Below are 18,300 nucleotides of genomic sequence, written 5' to 3' on the forward strand. Positions count from 1 at the left end.
AGCGTTGGTCCCTGCAGCACTCCACCAGAGGGTCCCAAGCACACCCACTACGCTGTACATGTACATACACACACAGGCTACAGCTGTGCAGACACCACAACACTAGGCAAAGGGACAAACATTTATATTAACGTATCTGTACCATGTATAGTATCAGCATTTTAACACGTTGCCCTCAAAATATCTGCTCTACCTAACACAAAGCTCCCAAACACTGCATTCTGCCAGCCTGGGGAGGAATGGCACGATGAGGCTGCGGAAAGGCCACCAGTAGCCCTGGCCAAAACAAGTGGCCATCTGACATTTGCCACCCCCAACTCCCTCAGCTGCTGGCAACCAGCCTCGCACATTTTCTCTGAAAGAGCCCAGGACAAAAAACAAGGGATTTTGACAGCAAGAACTAGGCAGCACAAGAGATTTTATTTTGTCTAAAATATAGAGGAAAAAATAAATACATCCACCAACAATACGAAGAGAAGTTTCCAAATTCATGTACTTTTCTTTCAAGGACTTCCTCTGACTGGGAGAGCAGAGGCAGTCTGGCCCCTCAGACAGCGCCCCGCTGACAGGAGCTCTGCGGTGCCACTGTACATGACGAGCACACTCTCAGTCTGACACTTCATGTAAACCAAAGCAAATTGTCATGTTTACTCCTCTGACTCCAGTGACTCCCAGAGAAGTCAAGGATACCTCTGCATATGTACAGTGCATTTACTCCTATATCTCCAAGACATAGGCAATTCTTACAGGATTTCCAGGCCCTGCTCCCTCTGCTGCGAGAGCATCAGCCCATGTTCTGCCGATTGCCGTAGCCTCTCGGGTGTGTGTCTTTCCAGTCATCCCAGTCCCGAGCTTTTTGAAGAGCTTCCTCATCATCCTCCTCCTCTTTTTTCTCCTGCTGCTGCTTCTGCAGCTCTTCATCACTTATATCTGCTGAAGGTCAAGAACAAGAGCGAGGGACAGTAAGACAATGGAAAATGACTGACTAGTCAGGGTCTCAGAACAGAATCCCTCCAGGAGTCAGCCTAAACACAGCAGGAAATGCCAAGGAGCAGCCACGCAATCCATTTATCCTGAAAGCCTAGTGGAGAAAGCCAGAGGGTATTTTACACCCTGAACACATCCCCCATTCACCATTCCCCTCAAGAGGGTTCAGGAATTCTCTCTTTTCCATTTTGCTCTACCCCTCCTTACCTGATGGCTTCTGAGGTGCACTCTGACCACGCATTGCTTCTTCCCTTCTGCGCTGATCATACCAATCATTTACGGTCATAGTGGGGAGGCTAGGATATCCAGCACCAAACACTCTACAGGAAGAGAGAGAGGGTCGAGGAAGGCACTTTACGTCCTGTACGAATGAGCAGGAACACCACTAACAATGCACAGAACTACCCCGTACTCCGATTTGTATTGATCACATGAGGCACGTTACCAAGAAGAGTTTGCCCAGGGAGGGTATTTCCACAGTGTGGGCCTTCAGCAGCAGACTGGTCAGTAACATAGCCAAGATAGCATTGCAGGAGTTAATTCTGCTGCTTTAGAGAGGCAAGGACTGCTTTGTTCCAAAGAAGATCTCGGAATACTTGTCCAATCCCTAGAAGAATGCTGTCCGCTGGCACAGCTTGCCAATGAGGACACTGAGAACCGAATTAGGCACAGCTTAGCTAGATAGGTATTTGCAAACCTCAAGGCAGATAATGTCAAAATCACAAGAAATCTGTTTTCTATCCTATTTTGTGCTTTAGCTGCTGTATCACCTGCAAGAATCTCACAGCACCACGAAATGCTGAGATCTTGTTACCCTAGGGAAAGCCCTATAGTTAGAAATTTTAAGTAACAGGCTATTGCAACTGGTGGCCAGGGAGGTACCACATCTTCTCAGCCCCAAAGATCACTAATTTCAATCCACCAAAATCTTCCGGAGTTTGCATTAGATTAAGCAACTACATGTACTTTTCCATGTCATGCTCTTTATTTTAAGAGCAAAGAACAATCCTGTTATATCACAGCGAGGTTAGAGGGGCAGAAAAGCCTTGCCTCGCCACAGCCTACTAAACAGCAAGCACACTGCCTATAAACTAACGCGGTAATACTTTAATATGGTCTCCTCTTCTGCCATCCCAACACAACAAACAGCATTAGCTCAGATACTGAAGCATGCCGGTAACAGAAGAAATTACAGAAAGTGGAAGAAACGCGTTAGAAGTTTCCCCATCCCCTGCCCAGACGTACAACACATGCAATCTCGATGCGACATGCTGCCTGCCGATAATGACTGTGTTTCTGCATTTGAAAGAGTATCTTAGGTGTGACATGAGAACAGAGCACTGCATCACACCGTGTTAAAGTAATCAAAAACAAACATACTTAGACTGAACAGCATCCCGGGTAAGAATGAAAGGTTTCAGTGGAGCCCTGACTTGCCGGGAAGTACCGTGAGGTGGTGCTGAAGACTGAAATTGCAAACAAGAGTCACAAAATAATCATGTAGATAAGAGTACCCTTCTTTGCTTCCCACCCCAAACAAGTTACTAAGGGTCTTGTAGAAAAGAGATGCCTCTACTGTCAGAGCAACGTCCCAAGACGGACAATTCAGCCCTTAATCCAGTTTAAATCATGAACTCCATCTGTGAGCTTCCACAAATCACTTCTCTTTGTGCCTTTGTTACACCCGTTCTGATCAAAGCGGAAAGCTGACAGAGCTAAACCAGATCAGCTCAGATCAAAGCATGAAATACAGCTTATTTTTTCCATGGATCAAACACAGTACACTCTGAAGCAAGTAGAGCTCATCATTCATGAAGATATCACCCAGGGCACTACAGAAGAGCAGAGCTCTGCAATGCCAATAATGAATTGCACAAACCAGCTGTGCCAGCAAAGCTGGACTATGGTACACTTAGGCATGTTATTATTAATTTTTTAATTCTAGACAGATGTTCTAGGTGAGAAGCATAAAGCCCAGAAACGCTGTTCCACACAAGATGTGCTTTCCTCAAACCGAATGGGCATGTTTTTTTCTGTAACATCAGGATGTTCTGTAGGCTAGAAACGTAGGCTTGAAAGAAAAAAAATCGCCAGGGTCTTGTCTTAAATGACAAAAGTATTTGGTTCTTTAGAGTTAAGGGTCTGGCACAACCCAGCAAAGTGGAGAAAAGCCTCTGCACACAGATCAGTTCAGCTCTGATATTCGGTGCTCGAGCATTTTACACACTGTGACTGTCTAGGACATGCGATAGCACCAGACAGGCACTAACGCAAAAATCAGACCACTGGCTGTTCAGAACTAAACCAAGCCCTATCCATTTATATTGTGCATGAGGTAGAGATGTTAACCTAGAATTCACACAACAAAACTTAGGAAACTCTGCTAATGAATTCCTCTGAGGTTCATTTACCCCCAATAGTGTCTATCATCAGGTGTAACCATGCAGAGTTCACAGGACCTGCAGACAAAGAGATCTCATACCTGTTTCGCTGCGTCTCTGCTCCTCAGGATTACCATTTCTTGGTCAATGCTCTCGATTTCCTCAAAGCTGATGTTGACCCATTTCTGGATTTGCAGTAGGTAGAATTCCCGTATCTGATCCTCATCTGCCTGCCCACTGTCCACAAAGGTTCTCACAGAGGCCAGCCTGTTCTCCAGTTCCTTCTTCTGCTTATACCTGGCTCAAAGAGAATTAAAGGACATAATTTAGGTAAACTTTCTCTAGCATGGCCCAGATACAGTGCTTTCTAAAATCAGCATTTTCTTGAACTTCAATACCATCTGTGTAAGAGCTTTAGCATAATTTCACATGTTTCAAATGAAAGTTGCATACAGAAAAGTAAGTTCTGATAATTTACTGTTCTAATTTAAGAAGCTCCTATTGTTAAGAAGTTTTAGGAAGACAATTTAAAGACAGGGCCCCTCCCAATTATTTTATTTGTGCTAAGAGGCCAGCAATCCCAGCTGAGGATTGCTGACACAGAGGAAATCCAAGACAAAGGACACAGCATGTAAGCATTGTTCTATAAAATAGACTCATCCACAACAACTGCATAGAGAACCCTGAAAAATACATCTTAAGCATGCGAGCATCTGCCTGCCCAGCCCTGTGCTGCTGAGAGGCAAAGCAAACCACTCCCTTCTGGTCTGTTTGCAGCAGGGTAAACTCTGCAGTCAGCCACTGACAAGGGCAGCTGAGACGAGAGCTCTGGAGCCCGCGTGAGGATGCAGGCTGTCAGAAAACGTTGATCTTGCAGTCTCTGCTTTTCACTGGAAGCCGACGTAATTGCAATGCCTCGCTCTGCAATCAGGTCAAGTCGGAACCTGCTGGCGGCAGGGCTCACAGCGCGAGGCGAGCACCCCCAGACCTGCCTCAAGCTGGGCACGAGCGCAGTGCCAGGCTGCCAGCGAGCAGCCCGTGCCGGACAGGCTGTGCTGCACCGACCCACAACATATTCTGCTACCCCATATCCATCCCACTTAGGTTCCTTTTAGAACAGAAACTGTGTTTTGGTATTCATGCGATTTAAACTGCTCTCAAGGCCATCTTGGGCCCATCTGTGCCACCACAGTCAGCAACAGTTTGACTGTCAAAATCCTCACCTAAAACATGACGAAGAGGCATCGACAGCCCCGGTATTAAAGATATGAAAAGCACGTTTGTAGGAAGCTTCCAGCCTGGGCGGCTTTACACGGTTTGTTATCAGAGAGCTCACCACGACGAGCTTTTGTGCGATTCTTCTCTGAGGCCTGGGCACTACAGCCACAAACGCATCTCTGCGACCCCCGAACCACCCAAACCCGCTGCGAGGCGCGGTGCGGATCCCCGAAGGGCCGTTTAACGCCCCGCTGCGCCCAGCCCCGGGCTGCCGCGGCTCTCCCCCGGCCTCCTTCCCCCCGCTCACCTCTCGATCTTGGCCTGCCGGCCGGCGGCCATGGCCAGCAGGCTGCGCTGGGCGGCGGGGCCGCGGGGCGGGGGGCTGCCGGCCTCCTCGTCCCCCGGGGCGGCGGCGGCGGCGGGCGGCGGGGCGGCGCTGAGCCCGTAGGCCCGGCAGAGCTGCAGGAAGCGGCAGAAGTGGGCCCGGGCGGCCTCCAGGTGCTCCCGCCGCCGGCTCGCGTCCACCTGCCGCAGGGTCAGGGCGCCCAGCAGGGCGGGCACCGCCAGGTACTTCAGGTCGGCCGAGGCCACCTCCTCCAGCTCCTCGTTCTCGCTGCAAGGCACAGACCCGGCATCAGCCTCAGCCCGAGCCTCAGCCCCAGCCCCGTCCCCGCCGCCTCACCTGAAGAGATCCAGCTCCGCCACCATGGCGGCCGCCTGCCGCAGCGCGCCCAGCCCCTGCCGCACCTTATCCTGCACGGCCGGCGCCCCCGAGGAGGGCTCGGTGCCGGCCTCCACCTCCTCCCAGAGCCGCCAGCCCGTCGCCAGCAGCTCCGGCAGCCGCTCCTCGCCGCCGGGCCCCTCCGCCATGCTGGGCCGGGACGGAGCCGCCGCCTCCGCCCCGCCGCTTCCGCCCGCCGCCCGCGCCCGCCCCCCGCCGCCATCTTCGTGGGGGCGCTGCGGCCGCCATCTTGGTAGGGGCGGCTGGGGCCGGGCGGGGCGAGGCAGCGCTGCGGCGGTGAGCTGAGGGGCGGAAATGGGGCTTCCTTCTGTGCTAAACACGGTCATCCAAAACTGGGCTCCTGGCAGAGCAGCGAGCCCAAAGAATTGTCCAAAGGAGAGCATTAAATCAGCGAACGAACCAGAGAGTCAAAGTGAAACCGACAGTGCACATAGCCAGACCCCTTCACCTGCTAGCCTCCAATTTAAGTGCACCCCACATGTAGCAGCAAAGGCCCTGGTCTATTTAATAAATAGCATTAAATAACGACTCACACAAATTCCTCACCCTGGACCATGAGGACCTGGGTTACCCCAAGCCCCTCTGATTGCCCCTTCTTTGACTTTTCCTCCAATATCCGCACCTCCGCAGATTATTGTTTTGCTGGTTTGGTTGTTGTTTGTTTAATGGTGTGAGTTTCCATCCATTAATCTTACCGAATTAAAAATGCAGCAGAAGGCTGGAGTTTGTCTACACAACACAATGCAGCACACTGCGTCAGGAGCCAAGCTGGAATTAAATGTGTTGGCTCCAGAAACACAAACTACCGGTGTAATCAGTAGTGTCCTGCCAAGCCCAGCCAAAGATCGTGCTAATGAGCCACCCTGCCCCAGGACCCCATGCCGGTACTTCTGCAGGGTGCTCAGCTCCCTTCCTTGGGCACAGCCGGGTGTGTTTTGCCCGTGCGGCTGCACCAGAGGGAGCCAAGCCATTGCTAGCCATGACACCCCACCGCATCAGGCAGCGCTGCTGCCTGGGGTCGCTCCTTGGGGTCCCCAAGTCTCTGCTATCACAAAAAGCCTCTCCCAGGCAAATGTGCAGGTCAGGAAGGCAGCACGTGCTGCCCCTGGTGCTAGGGCAGGTGCTCTGTCTGGGAGGGTAGGTCACGCGTGGTCCTCTCCTGCTCTTGGGAGAGCCTCAACAGCACCTTAGGACGTCGGGGCTGGAATTCACCAGGGGCTTGTACTGCACGCAACTATCTCTCTATAGCATGGAATCAGAACTTGGCAGACCATCCAGGCAACACACAGTGCACAGCATGGATGCTCAGCAGCAAAGTCCTACATTTTATTCTTTAAGTGCAGTGCCCATCGTTTCATCCCTATGTGTTTTTTTTATAACAAAAAAAAGTAAGATAAGGACTCTTTACCATTTCTTTTTTGGTTAGCTCCTGAGTCCCCTTTGATAGTATCTCTGAAATTAAAACAGGCATCGGACAGGTAATGGTTAAAGCTGTGCTTTTACAAGCTGACGTGCAGAAACACAATACAAGTTATTGACCTAGATGTGAAAAATGTATATGGTGTGATAATAATTCAGGGCAGGCTGGAAGCACTCAACTTCCACAGATGAGTCAGTTTATGACTTAGTCTGTTTGTTTCCTTCATGTGTACACGAGATAGCTTGATAAAAAGTTAATCGTAAAAGACAGAAGAGTTCTGGGTTTAGGTTCCTTTATGCTGTGTCCCAAGTACACCCTGATGGTTTTGCTCTCCTGTCATCCTCCCTCCATGTGACCGTTTTGCTCAGACTGAAAACGCAGGCACCGGTAGCATGAGATATGTCAACAGTTTAACACATCATTCTGTGGTATTCCTGCACACTAGGCAGGAAGTGAAGAACCACGCTGCATCCAGTGGTGGAAAAATTAATTAATATAATAATTGGAAGTAGAATGGGGCCAGAATTCTACAGCCATTTTTCCTTCACCAGCAGAAGATGCTATGACATCCCCTGCAACTACAGCCAGTTCACTTTTATCAGAAAGGCAACACTCCAGTCAGTGTAGCATCTCTCCCTTCACATACATTAGTTAAAATAAATAGTAAATCTATAAAATCATTTCCCCACCTCCCTTCCTGAACCTTTAAGATTCTAAATTTCAACAGCATTTTTGAGGATCAGAGCGAAAGACACTGTTGGAGTGAATTCCTTCAGTGCCTTAGCCTTTGTGTTACCCAGATAGTCTCAGCAGTTATGGGATTACCTTGCCTATAGGATATCTCTGTTTAATCTTGAGCAAACATCTCCTTTGGGCATTCTTCTTTGAGGCCTTCACCTCTCAGAGCAAGCCAGATGGGTTCACAGGGAGCTATTGGCTTGCTCTCCAAGTAACTGTGAATAGGCTGATGATGCAGCATGGGACCTCAGCCCACTTCCCCTTCTCTTAAAACTGGAGGCGGGGTGGTGGTGGTGGTGGTGTCAGTTTTGACCCAGATTATCGGGGGCAGCACAGGACAGGCCTGGAGCCACACGTTATCAGCGCTCAGCAGACACGCTGGACTGAGAGAGCAGGAAATCTATGCGAGGCTCTGTTTCCTTCGAGATGGAGAAGGCTTTGCTTGCAAGAGCCAAGTAGGTGAACCTGTCAGCTGGATGGAAGTTCCTGAATCTCCTTGCTAGCAGTTCATTAGCCCTGTTTTTACCTGCTGTCCCCACTGATCAAGAACAGGTTTGACTTATACCACAGGGGCATGAAGTCAGTAAGGGCTAGTGACCAAACTACCTGTCGTCTGCCTGCTCTTCAGCCCCAGCATAATGAACTGCAGGCACCCACACGTGTTGTGGCATGGAGCCCTGGGGTGGCTCCCGGGCCTAGGTCTGCTCCTGCTTCGGAGAGGAGGCTGTTCTGCAGCTCCCACCCTGCTGTAGCTCACTTTCTGACTGCCTTTGGAGGCAGTTTCCCCAGGGGTGCACAAAGAAAAAATGCTACTGTTCAATGAGGCCATGGCACTTTCTCAGCACTGGCATAAAGGCGATTTGACAAGTCCACCACCAGAAGCGAGCAGCCTCCAGCGTACCCTCTGCACTGAACGTGCATGAACTTGCTAGCAATCTTCTGCACCAGTGACAGTGCTGGAACAGGAGCAGGTAACATGCTCCTGAGCTCTCTGCCACATTAATTTTCTTCTGGAGAGAAACCAGCAAGCACCGAGGGACAGTTTTAACTTTGGAGTACTGCTTTCTGTGGAAGCCTTTTGTCTCTGGGAATTTCTACCCTGGTTTAGCAACTTGGTGAAATGCAGGGGGCAGAGCTGGAAGGGATGCCAGCCTGCCCAGCCAAGCAGAAGGGACAGAAGTCTGCTTTTCCTCTGAATCCAGCACAGCCACTGCAACAAGCGCCCTTCAAGCTATGCCCAAGAGCCCTCACGCTGCAGCCTAGTTCCCCCTCTGGTCTCATGGCTGTTACTCACTTACGTTCATTTGTCCCTGTCTCTCATCTGAAGATCCCCATAAGGGCAATCCCTATTATTACTCGTCATCCTCAGGACATCCTGCTGAACACCCCAGAAATAAAGGAGAACAGAGATACAAGGGGGTTTCCTTAGATACAAGCCTTTACTCATGCTTGTGTCTTGTGGTGCGATAGTGTAGGCACCAACCATCCCAAAGGTCAAAGTAACATCCCCCAGATATTCACAGCAGCACAGATGTTGATCAACAGCTGAGCACTGAGGCAGTGGCCCCGCCACGTGTCTTCTCCTTGTTCTGGCTCAGGTCTCCCTGTGACGAGCAGAAGGAAAGCGCTGTGCTGGTGCCGATGGAGGTCCTGAGGCACCCTCCTCTCAAAGGGCTGTAGGGAAGAAATATCCCAACATGTCCTGGTGTCATTCTTACCCCCAAACTTTTACTTGTTTACCAACAGCTTGTCGCCTTGGCTTGGATTATCCTCCTGGCATAAGTTATGCAGCATCTCCAAGTATAAATAATAATTAAAAAAAAGTGCTTTAGCAACAAGGTCAAAAGAACCCATGAAGATCACTCTCCTTTCTCCAGACTTCATTGTCTGCACAATCTAGCCAGCAGGGAAGGATCACGTTCACACCAGTGTTACTCCTTTCAAACACAAATTAAAAGTCAAGCAGGAACTAAGGGAAGGCTTTGCAGAGCAAGCCCTTTGCCTGCTTCTCACCACATTTCATGCAGAGGGATGGTTTTCTTTTGTGCACAAGCCACTTTCAGAGCCATCTCTCCCATGTCAGCTCACAGCACCAGAAAGTGAAAAACTTCTGCCACGACCATAGAGAATTCAGCTCTGGGATTCTCATTTCCAGCGACAGATAAACAAAAAGCCACAAGACCCAGGGAAAAATGGCTAATGACAGGAAAGTCAAAGAGGTAGATCCGTCACATTAGCAGCGAGCCTGACGAGGGTTCATGAAGCAGAGGGTAATGACAGCAGTCTACCACAGTCTGGAGAGGACTGATTGTGAAAGTGGGGCAAGAGAAACATGCGAGGATGTGTCTGAAGGGCTGCAAAGCCATAATTGTTACGGAGATCCTCCCGGTGTCACAGACAGTGCTGTCACCATGCCCAGATTTGTTCAGGTCCTGAAGAGGTACCTACCAGAGCCTGAGATGTTTTTTGGAGGAGTGAAGTTGCAGACAGCTAAAGAAAGACCCACTAGCGCTGATTTATTTCTCTGGCAGTGTTGCTCTGACTGGTGCTGGAAGCCACCCAAGGGCGATGTCAGGGTCCAGGTTTTCCCATCTTTTTCCTTGGAGGGTGCTTGTGCTGGCCTGTGCCAGGGGTCAGGGCTCTGCGTTCCCCCGACAGCCTTTATGCTAGCTTTCCTGCCCGGCAGAGTTGGAGAAAATACATCCACTCAGATGGATCCCCTCTGCCCGTGGGGCCAAGTGGGTGGTTTATTCCCTCTGGACCCGTTGCCAGATATTAATTGCCTTGTTCTGGCTCTTAGTCCCTGGGAGACTCTTCCAGCCGAGCAGATCTCACAAAGCTGGTAATTCCAGCTGCGGGCCCAGATTGCAATGCTTCCCGCTCTGAACATTGTCACTTAGCTGTCACCTCCCCACCGCAGCCCCTCCTGCCAGCCTGACCCTTTGCACCCTTCGACTAACTGCAGCGCTTCCCCGCAGGACACCAGCGGAGCCCAGCGCCTCCGCTGCACATTGACCCCTCCAGCCCTCCCCTGGGCCTGCAGTCACCGTGCAGGCAGCCGGAGGAGGAGAGGGCTCCGCATATTCAGCGCTTGACCCTGCCTTTTCCCAAGCAGAAATTCAAGCAGGACCTCTCTAGGAGGGGATCGCGACATCTCCCCCGGGGCATTCCTCGCTATTGTGGCTCCTCTCCTCCGCCCCAGGCGCTGTGTGTTTGTACTTACCAAATGCAAATCACATTTCCCACCCTCCTGGCTGGATCTCTCACTCCGCAGTGTCCTTTGCCTGTTTTCTTCTCCCTAGCTCGTTTTGCAATGCTCCAGGGAGCTGGCAGCCCCTCCCAGCTTCACCTCCCTCCAATCTGGCCGTGAGGTGCCTTTGGGTTAAGCAACCCTCCTAATTAAGTACCTGCATCACCTGGCCTGGCTCTGGGCACAGAAACTGCAGCCCTTTTGCAGCTGGAGCATCCCTTTTCCGAGGAATGCCGGTGACTAACTCCTAATTGCATTTTAAAAGAAAATCTGGAGATAGCTTCTTGGCCTCGCGCAGCTGTGGCGGAAGCCTCGCAGCTGTGGCCTTACTGTCACTCTGGGAAGGCTGCATGTCAGCAGCCAGATCAAGTCAACGGCACATTAACGACTGATAATGGTAGTTACCTCACTCAGTTAGCTATGTGAGCATAGGCTTCACCCCTGAGCATTTCAGCTTCCAGCTCCCAGGCTCGTCTCAAGCCACCTTGGACTCCCAGCTATTACTCATTGTTAATACGGAAACCTGGAGCACATTAAATGGAGGGGATGGTTTACAATAAAAGCTTATGAATTGATTCTGTGACCCAGCAGAGGCTGTTAAAAATGATTGAGTGAATATGGAAATGAGTAATCGTACAGCTGGACTCGGGGCTGAGCACAGCCAACTCCATTCAATACAAACCACAAATAACACAAGGCGCACGCAAAGCTGGCCGAGGCTCTAGGTCACGGTGGGAGCTGCAGGAAACCGTCCTGGGACTTCAGTCACATTTACCTGTGCTCCTCACGCTGTAGGCTCTCCTCAGCACGTGTGCATTTAGGCTCGTCCCCTCTCTCCAAAGGCTGCATGAACGGGAAACTCTTATTCCACGCGAGCACTTGGCCAACCCCTGTACTAAAAGCAGTCGAGGGAACAGAAGGAAGTAAAAGGCAGATCAGGACCCCATCTGTGATGCGCACTTGTTTAGTCTGCCCCACATGCGCTAGGATCAGAAAATAAGCCTCAACTGCCTCAGTTTCCAGCTACCAGAACTTTTATGCTTGGTGCTTTAGGATCTCCTTCCAGCCTCATTTTCTCTGTGAATGCCAAGGAGGTGGAGGGAGGTCGTCTTAGGAAACACAGAGGTCTGTCGCAGAGAGGTACGGTATGATACGTTTATTTAAAAAGCACACACCGGAATCCCGCTTACGTTAAGTATGGAGACGAAAGGTTCATTCTTATGTCGCTGGGGCCCTGGAGCCCTGTCCTCTCTCCAGGCCAGTGCCAGCTCGCCTGGTATCAAAGGGGTTGGAGGAGTGGGCTGAAACCCTTAGAGGTGGGAAAGAAGGGGCAGGAAGGAGGAGCAGTGAGTACACCGCGTGCTGAACGGGCTCCCACCTCCAACACAAATCCAGAGGGCAGAAGCTGCCATAGATGCCCTGTGAATGCATGGCTGGTAGGTGCAGTTCTGCCACGCTGCCCGACCTGGGAAGCCGCTGCCCATCGACGTGTGTGCTGTCGTCAGGCACAGACGGAGTCTCTGCACTGCGAGAGCAGCAGGTCCTGGAGGGGAGCGATGAGCTCTGGCTCCTGGAGCCATACCTGGTTCTGCCTGTGTCCAAGCTGTGTCATTTCAGATGCTGCAGAGGGCACCGGAGCAGTATTTGCCCACGAGGAGGAACATTCAACGGTGTTGGGTAAACCCACAGCAGAAGCCTGCTGCCAGAGGAGCTGCCCGTGACCCCCTCACCCTAAGCAGTTTTCCTCCCCTGCAGCCTCCTCCCGATGGGCAGCTCGCTACCCCCTGCCCATCCATCACTCCTGGCTTTCAGGCCACTGTCAAAAACCTTCTGCAGAAAGACAATGGCAGCCCGGGGTCCCCATTCACCCCTGGAGAAAAGGGCCTGTGTGTGCAAAGTGATAAATGGATGGTCCCCAGCTGGAGACGGAGCGCTGGATGCTCCCGATCGGCCGCAGGAGGGCAGCCCTTTGTCTCGCTCTGGGCAGATGGGGCAGAGGTCGGTCTCGGGGTTTTGGCTTCCCATCATCGCTCAGTTTGGGGTCTTCCATGGCAATGCTGGAGTCCAGGCTCCCAGCACAGTCCCCTCCTTGCCGAACTCGGCGCATCCCTTGCGGTTGGCGCCCAGTCTCCAGCTGCGCCCTGGGGGACACCCGTGGGAGCCCTCCCGCATGCCGCGATGCCTCGGGCGCTATTTGCAGACGTATCTCTCCACCAGCCGCCGGCACCTCTTGCACACCACGTAGCAGCACCAGTGGTACTTGCAGTGACACCTCTCCACCACCTCCTCCGTGTAGGCATTGTAGCCGCGGCCGCAGCACATCAGGTCGCAGCCCTCGCTGCCCACGGAGCTCTTGTTGCACTGCCTGCCGAGAGGAGGGCGCAGGAGATGGAGGTGAGGGGTCGGGACCGTGCCTGCCCACCCCCAGGGTCCTGCCCCGGCCCCCGCTGGAGCAGGTTTGCTCACAGAGCCTGCCCGTAGAGGTACGGGGGCGGCAGGGCTTCCTACAGCCGATGCAAGCAGCACTCGGGGCTGCAGAAACCTTCCTCACACCCCCTTGACCACGCTGCTGAGGGATCGCGCTGACCGCCACCGAGCACTCCTGGTTCCACGTGGCTGATGGAGGCTCTCCGCCTGGGAGGCTGATAGAGCACATCTGCAGCAGTTTCTTACCTGTCCTGCGTCCCCTGAGACCCCAGGTGGACGTTGGGCACGCAGTAGTCAGGGGAGTTGATGAGATAAACCAGATCCGTCTCTTTCAGCAGCCTGACGTCTGTTTCTTTGGGTACCAGCTGCTTCCTGGGCCCGATGAGCCGGTGGGTCACCCTGACGGCTGCCAGGTACTTGGACTTGAGCTCAGAAGCGATTTCGCCCAGGCCTGGCAGCCCCTTCCAACAGGTCTTAACCGAACAGGAGCCTGAAACACCATGGCATTTGCACTTGGTATCCAAGGAGTCACTCAGCACCTGCGGAGGTTGGAAAACAGATGAACATATTGCCTGCTGCTGGTGCCCACCCCGCCGACTGATCTGCACGAGCATCCACGGGAAGCTTCAAGAGACGAAAGAGCCCAGCTGCCTCCTGCCACCCGAGAGAGTTCCCCTCTCTTGTTTAGAGGTGGAAGAAAATGCTGCTGCTGGGACAGCGGAGTGCCTTCTTTTAATGAATATAAAGGGGCGATCGAGGGGTGCTGCTTTGTTCCCTTGTGATAATCGTGTAACCCTTGGGAAGGGTCTGCGGGAGCTTGTGGTGGGCTGGCAGCATTTTTTTGGGGGGGGTGGTAAGGGGGAATGTCTCCGCAAACACATCTCACTCCATTTTAACCACTTAGTTGCCTCCTCGCCCTAAGGACAGCACCTCCCCAGCCTGCCTGGGGTCCCCCCCCTCACCTTAGGCACCCCTGCGGCAGGCTGCGGGGGGCCAGGCCCATACCCACCTGCCTGCCCACCGCGTTGTTATGCAGATTCGCGGCCCTGAGGGCCTGCCTTCCCGGCCCGCTGGATTTCGGGGGGCTGTCAGCAAAGGCGGCGCCGAGCTGGAGGCCGTAGCGCAGGTTGTCCCCGCAGCCGCCCCATCGGAAGTCGGGGCCCGGCACCTCGGAGGGGGCAGAGCCGCAGGAGCAGAGGGGCAGCGACCCCGAGGCGCAGGCTTGGGCGATGGAGTGGGCGACGGCGGCCGCAGCCAGGGCGTGGACGAAGGCGGACTCCCTGGTCCCTGGGGAGAGAAGGGAGTCTCACGTCTCGCAGCGGAAGGAGGCTTGTTTCTTGCAACGGGATAAAACTATGACCTGACGCCCTTTTCGGGCTGTATTTTTAGCCTGTGCGGCTGTTATATCCTGCTCTCAGTATACAGCCTGTTTTCCCCCTTTGTCTGGAGCCTCCAGCAACTGTTTTCGTTTGAGTGGAAGTCACTCTGCGATCTCCTGCTGGTCTGAGTAGCACGGGATTAACGCCGGAGCGATGGCAGCAAGTTTTCTCCAAAGTGTGCACCTAAAGCAAAGCTGATGCCCATCGGCTGCCCTGCAGTGCTGTGCGTTAAAGCACTGCCTGACGCACGGCCTGGGAAGCTGCATGGGGCAGGAGGCGGAGGTGAGTACCCGAGGGGAAGCCCCCTTTACCTTTCAGCAGGTCGGGACCAAAGCTGGGGGCGCGCTGGATGGAGGAGCAGTTCCACCTCATGCCTGCGAAGGACCTCTGGCAGGCGCTCACGGTCTCGGCGGCAGCCTGGACGACGCTGTGCATCACCTCCAGGTTCCTCCGGCACATCTGGACCTGGTCGGGCACCAGCCCAGCCAGCAGCCGGCAGTGGTGGCTTTCGTCCCAGGCCACCCTGCTGCCGCTCTCCGCCAGCCCCCTGTTGGGAGAGGAGAGGGGAGAGGGGACCGTGGGCACCGGGGTGGGGGTGAGGGGATGGGGACCGCAGGGGACGAGCAAACGGGGACCTGGGGAGCGGGTGACAGGGGGCAGACCCGAGGCGTCCTGCTGCAGGGGACCCCTGGGGGAGCCCCCCTGTCCCTCCTTCCCCTTCCTCCCCCCTTGCACCCCGTTACTCACAGCCACTGGATGGCCGCGGCGAGCCCCAGCTGGCAGAGCAGGATGGCGGTGGGCACGGCGGGGTGGCCCATGGCTGGGGACAGGACCGCAGGACCAGGACAAGCTGGGACCAGGGCCGCCCGCCCCCTTTATACCCGCGGGCGCTGCCGTCCTGCCCCCCGGGGAGGGGAACAAAGGCGGTTTCGGTGCCATTCACAGCTCGCAGCCCTCGGGGAGGACGGGGAGGCCGCCCCAGCCCCTGTCCCCCAGCCTGGGTGCCTGGGGACCCCGGTGAGCGCAGCCTGGAGCGGGGGCTCGCTGTTCAGGTACCCCCGCTGTCGGTGCGGTTGTCCCCAAAGTGGCATCTCCTTGGGGAAAAAGCCACGGCAGCACCGAGCAGCTCCATGCAACGTGGTGGCAGAGGGTGCCTGGGCCCTGCCCTGTCCCCCCTGTGCGCCCCTGAGCGCTCCCCGGCCACAGACCACTTCTCAGCCCAGCGAGGCACTGCGGAGGCCCCGGCACCGCACACACACTGCTCTCCCGGGGTGAGCGGATATCACCTTTGGCATCTCCAGGAGAGCCATTGGATTGCAAAGCAAATAGGTGTTTCTTTGCTCAGCAGATAAAAACTTGTCCTTGCAAGCAGGGGATGCTGGCAGGGGATGTAGGCTGGCAAGAATCTGAAAGGGGTGACATTAGTAAGGGACAAAAGGGGTTGGCAAGGGCTGATCTTAATTTCTCTCTCTCTTTTTTTTTTTTCTTTTTATTTTCTTTGCTCAGAGCTTTAAAAAAAAAAATCCATTTTCCTGGACCCAGAGAGAGTGAAAGTCTCAGCTGCCTGCCCCCTCTGTCCCCACAGCCCCACGATGACAGGGAGGACTCAATAGCAAGCAGGACTCCAGATGTGTGTGTGTCAGTCAAGGGCACGGACGCTGGTCTCAGGGGCCCGGAGCGGCCCCAGCCCCTGGGGACGGCAGAGGGAAAGCTGCGCGGGGCGTGGGCACCCCATGGAGAGCAAGGGAGGCACGAAGGGCTCTCCTGCCTCTGGGACCCCAGTGACCCCGAGCCCAGCGCTGTGCCAGCACTGGAGCTAATTGCATGCGGGGAAATCCTGCCCCTAGACACCGACTGCTCGGCTGCAGCCGCTTTGCTTGCAGAGAAACCACGCTCCTGACCTATTGTCTCCGTCAGGGCACCGGCAGCTGCTGCGGGGTTTCATAACTGCGAGGGCCAGGCTGCTGACAGCGAGGGCGAGCGGCAGGGGACACGGGGAAGGCTCCCCGTGTGCAGCCTGCGAGCACGTTCCCTGTAACCCGGTTAAAGCACCGCTGCAGGAAGGTGGCGGGCTGCGGAGCAGCATCTCCCAGCTCCGCACGCTGCCGTACGCCCTGCACAGAGAGCCTTGAGACAGCCCCAAAACTAAAGGCACCCATTAGGAAACACAGTGAGAGGAGGATTTAAGTCGGCTTGGGGCTGTCCTTAGCGTGTCAGAGCCCGGTCTGTAACTGGCATGGGGCTTTCTGCTGCCTTCAGCACCCCGAAGAGCATGGGGGCAGGAGGTGCAGCCGAAGGACTTTGTCACTGGGCTTTCCAGCCCAGCACCAACGCCTTGCCCTGTGCTGCTAACTCCTCAGCAGGCTGCTGAGCACAGCACAACCTGCTTCTCCAGCCAGCTGGGCCAGGAAACCCAGCTTAGGTCCAATGCTGCGGGCTGCCTGTGCACGGGTCTCAGCTGCGGAAGCGCCCGTGCCGCTGCCAGGACTTGATCCCAGCGGGCAGAAGCGATGCAGCAGGGAAAGCAGGGCCTCCTCGGGCAGGAGCTGCTCTGTCTAGGACTTCTACTTTGGGATTTCACTTTCTCCCTCGCTGTGCAACTTCCCTTCTAGCAGGAAGGTGCTTTCCCTCCGCAGGGCTTCGCTGGGCGCCTGGTTAGCATCCCCCCGTGACCTCCCTTTGACTTGCTGTCATGCGAACCAGAGCCAGGACACGCAGCCTGAACTGGTGACCTTCCCGAGCCACTCTCCTGCGATGAAAAGGCCAAGGTGCATTGTGCCTGGGCAGCGGCCCATGCGGAACGGTCCCCCTAGGAAAGGGCCGAGGTCACTCCCAAATCCCAAGCAGAGGTACGAGGGGCTGACCTAAAAGAGGGAAAAGAAAGCGAGAGACGCTGTGTTGTGGCTCCCTGGCATCAGCTGGTTCCGATCCCCTTAACCTCCCTGCTCCTGGCTGAAAAAATAAGTCCTATGAAGCAGCACCCGGTGCTGGGCCAGATGCTGGTGCTGCGTGGGACGGGGCAGCGGCTCCACGGCTGTGGCCACCAGCTTGGTGCTGCTGCTCGCTCTGTGCTCTGGAAGTCCCTGATATTTTTTGACATCCCACCTTCCCAGCGTGGCTTTTGCAGATCCTTCTCCTACCTTGGCCAGAATCGGCTGTGGTGTCCCCACTTCTCCCTCCCACTGGCCCGTACGGGCCTTTCGCTCCAGCCCCAAAGATTCTGATCTTGTGAAATGTTTTCCTCTGTAAGTTCCCTTTCTCAGCCCTGGGGAATGGGGAAATGCCTTGCGCCCGGAGGGGGACATCGCGGGGAAATCTGAGCAGCTTCTGGAGGAATGAGGAATTTTTTGACCAGGAAAAGCTGCTCTTGTCGGGGCTGGGATGTGCTCGGGTGCTTTTCCGCGCGTCATGCGCGCAGCCTGCAGAGGGAGGTCAGCGTTTCACCAAGCACACGCAGGGCAGGAATTGCCAAGCAGAGACAACCCTGCTGCCACGCTCCGGTGGCTCCCAGTCCCTCCCAGTTGCAGTTGCTCTGCCCTGGGCTCCTTGGTGGCAGCGCCAGCCCCCAGCCCACCAGGCAGAGGCGCTGAGCAGGTTGGTGCTCTGAAGCCCCCATATCGTGACTAAGGCAGCTGCTGCTGGGGGCTCCTCGCTGTATGTCGCGACAGGGACTTCAGACGAGAGGGTCAGGAAGGTCAGTGGTACCTTATCTCTGCTGAGTGGTGCACAAAGGTGGGCAAAGTGCGAGTCCCCTGTGC

The 18,300-nt window shown here is 54.7% G+C and overlaps 2 protein-coding genes across 4 annotated transcripts; both read right to left on the minus strand.

Annotated features, from left to right (window-relative positions):
• Window positions 1-403: 403 nt before the first annotated feature.
• IGBP1 (immunoglobulin binding protein 1) lies at window positions 404-5,507 on the minus strand. Of its 2 annotated transcripts, none has more exons than XM_083796887.1 (6): window positions 5,269-5,507; window positions 4,894-5,199; window positions 3,470-3,665; window positions 2,368-2,453; window positions 1,195-1,307; window positions 404-930 (listed from the first exon to the last, which is right to left on the minus strand). In XM_083796887.1, the coding sequence occupies exons 1-6, from the start codon at window positions 5,454-5,456 to the stop codon at window positions 785-787; spliced, it is 1,035 nt and encodes a 344-aa protein (XP_083653013.1). In that variant the 5' UTR covers window positions 5,457-5,507; the 3' UTR covers window positions 404-784. The 2 variants fall into 2 exon arrangements, with proteins under 2 accessions (XP_083653013.1, XP_083653012.1); XM_083796886.1 differs by having other exon boundaries at window positions 404-933; window positions 5,269-5,506.
• Window positions 5,508-11,025: 5,518 nt separating this feature from the next.
• LOC310880690 (protein Wnt-11b-like) lies at window positions 11,026-15,495 on the minus strand. 2 transcript variants are annotated; one of them, XM_083796885.1, is made up of 5 exons: window positions 15,290-15,495; window positions 14,854-15,089; window positions 14,173-14,450; window positions 13,410-13,702; window positions 11,026-13,101 (listed from the first exon to the last, which is right to left on the minus strand). In XM_083796885.1, the coding sequence occupies exons 1-5, from the start codon at window positions 15,358-15,360 to the stop codon at window positions 12,927-12,929; spliced, it is 1,053 nt and encodes a 350-aa protein (XP_083653011.1). In that variant the 5' UTR covers window positions 15,361-15,495; the 3' UTR covers window positions 11,026-12,926. The 2 variants fall into 2 exon arrangements, with proteins under 2 accessions (XP_083653011.1, XP_083653010.1); XM_083796884.1 differs by having other exon boundaries at window positions 14,854-15,494.
• Between the last annotated feature and the right edge of the window lie 2,805 nt (window positions 15,496-18,300).

Source organism: Anser anser (assembly GCF_964211835.1).
Source record: "Anser anser genome assembly, chromosome: 13".
Classification (NCBI taxonomy): domain Eukaryota; kingdom Metazoa; phylum Chordata; class Aves; order Anseriformes; family Anatidae; genus Anser; species Anser anser.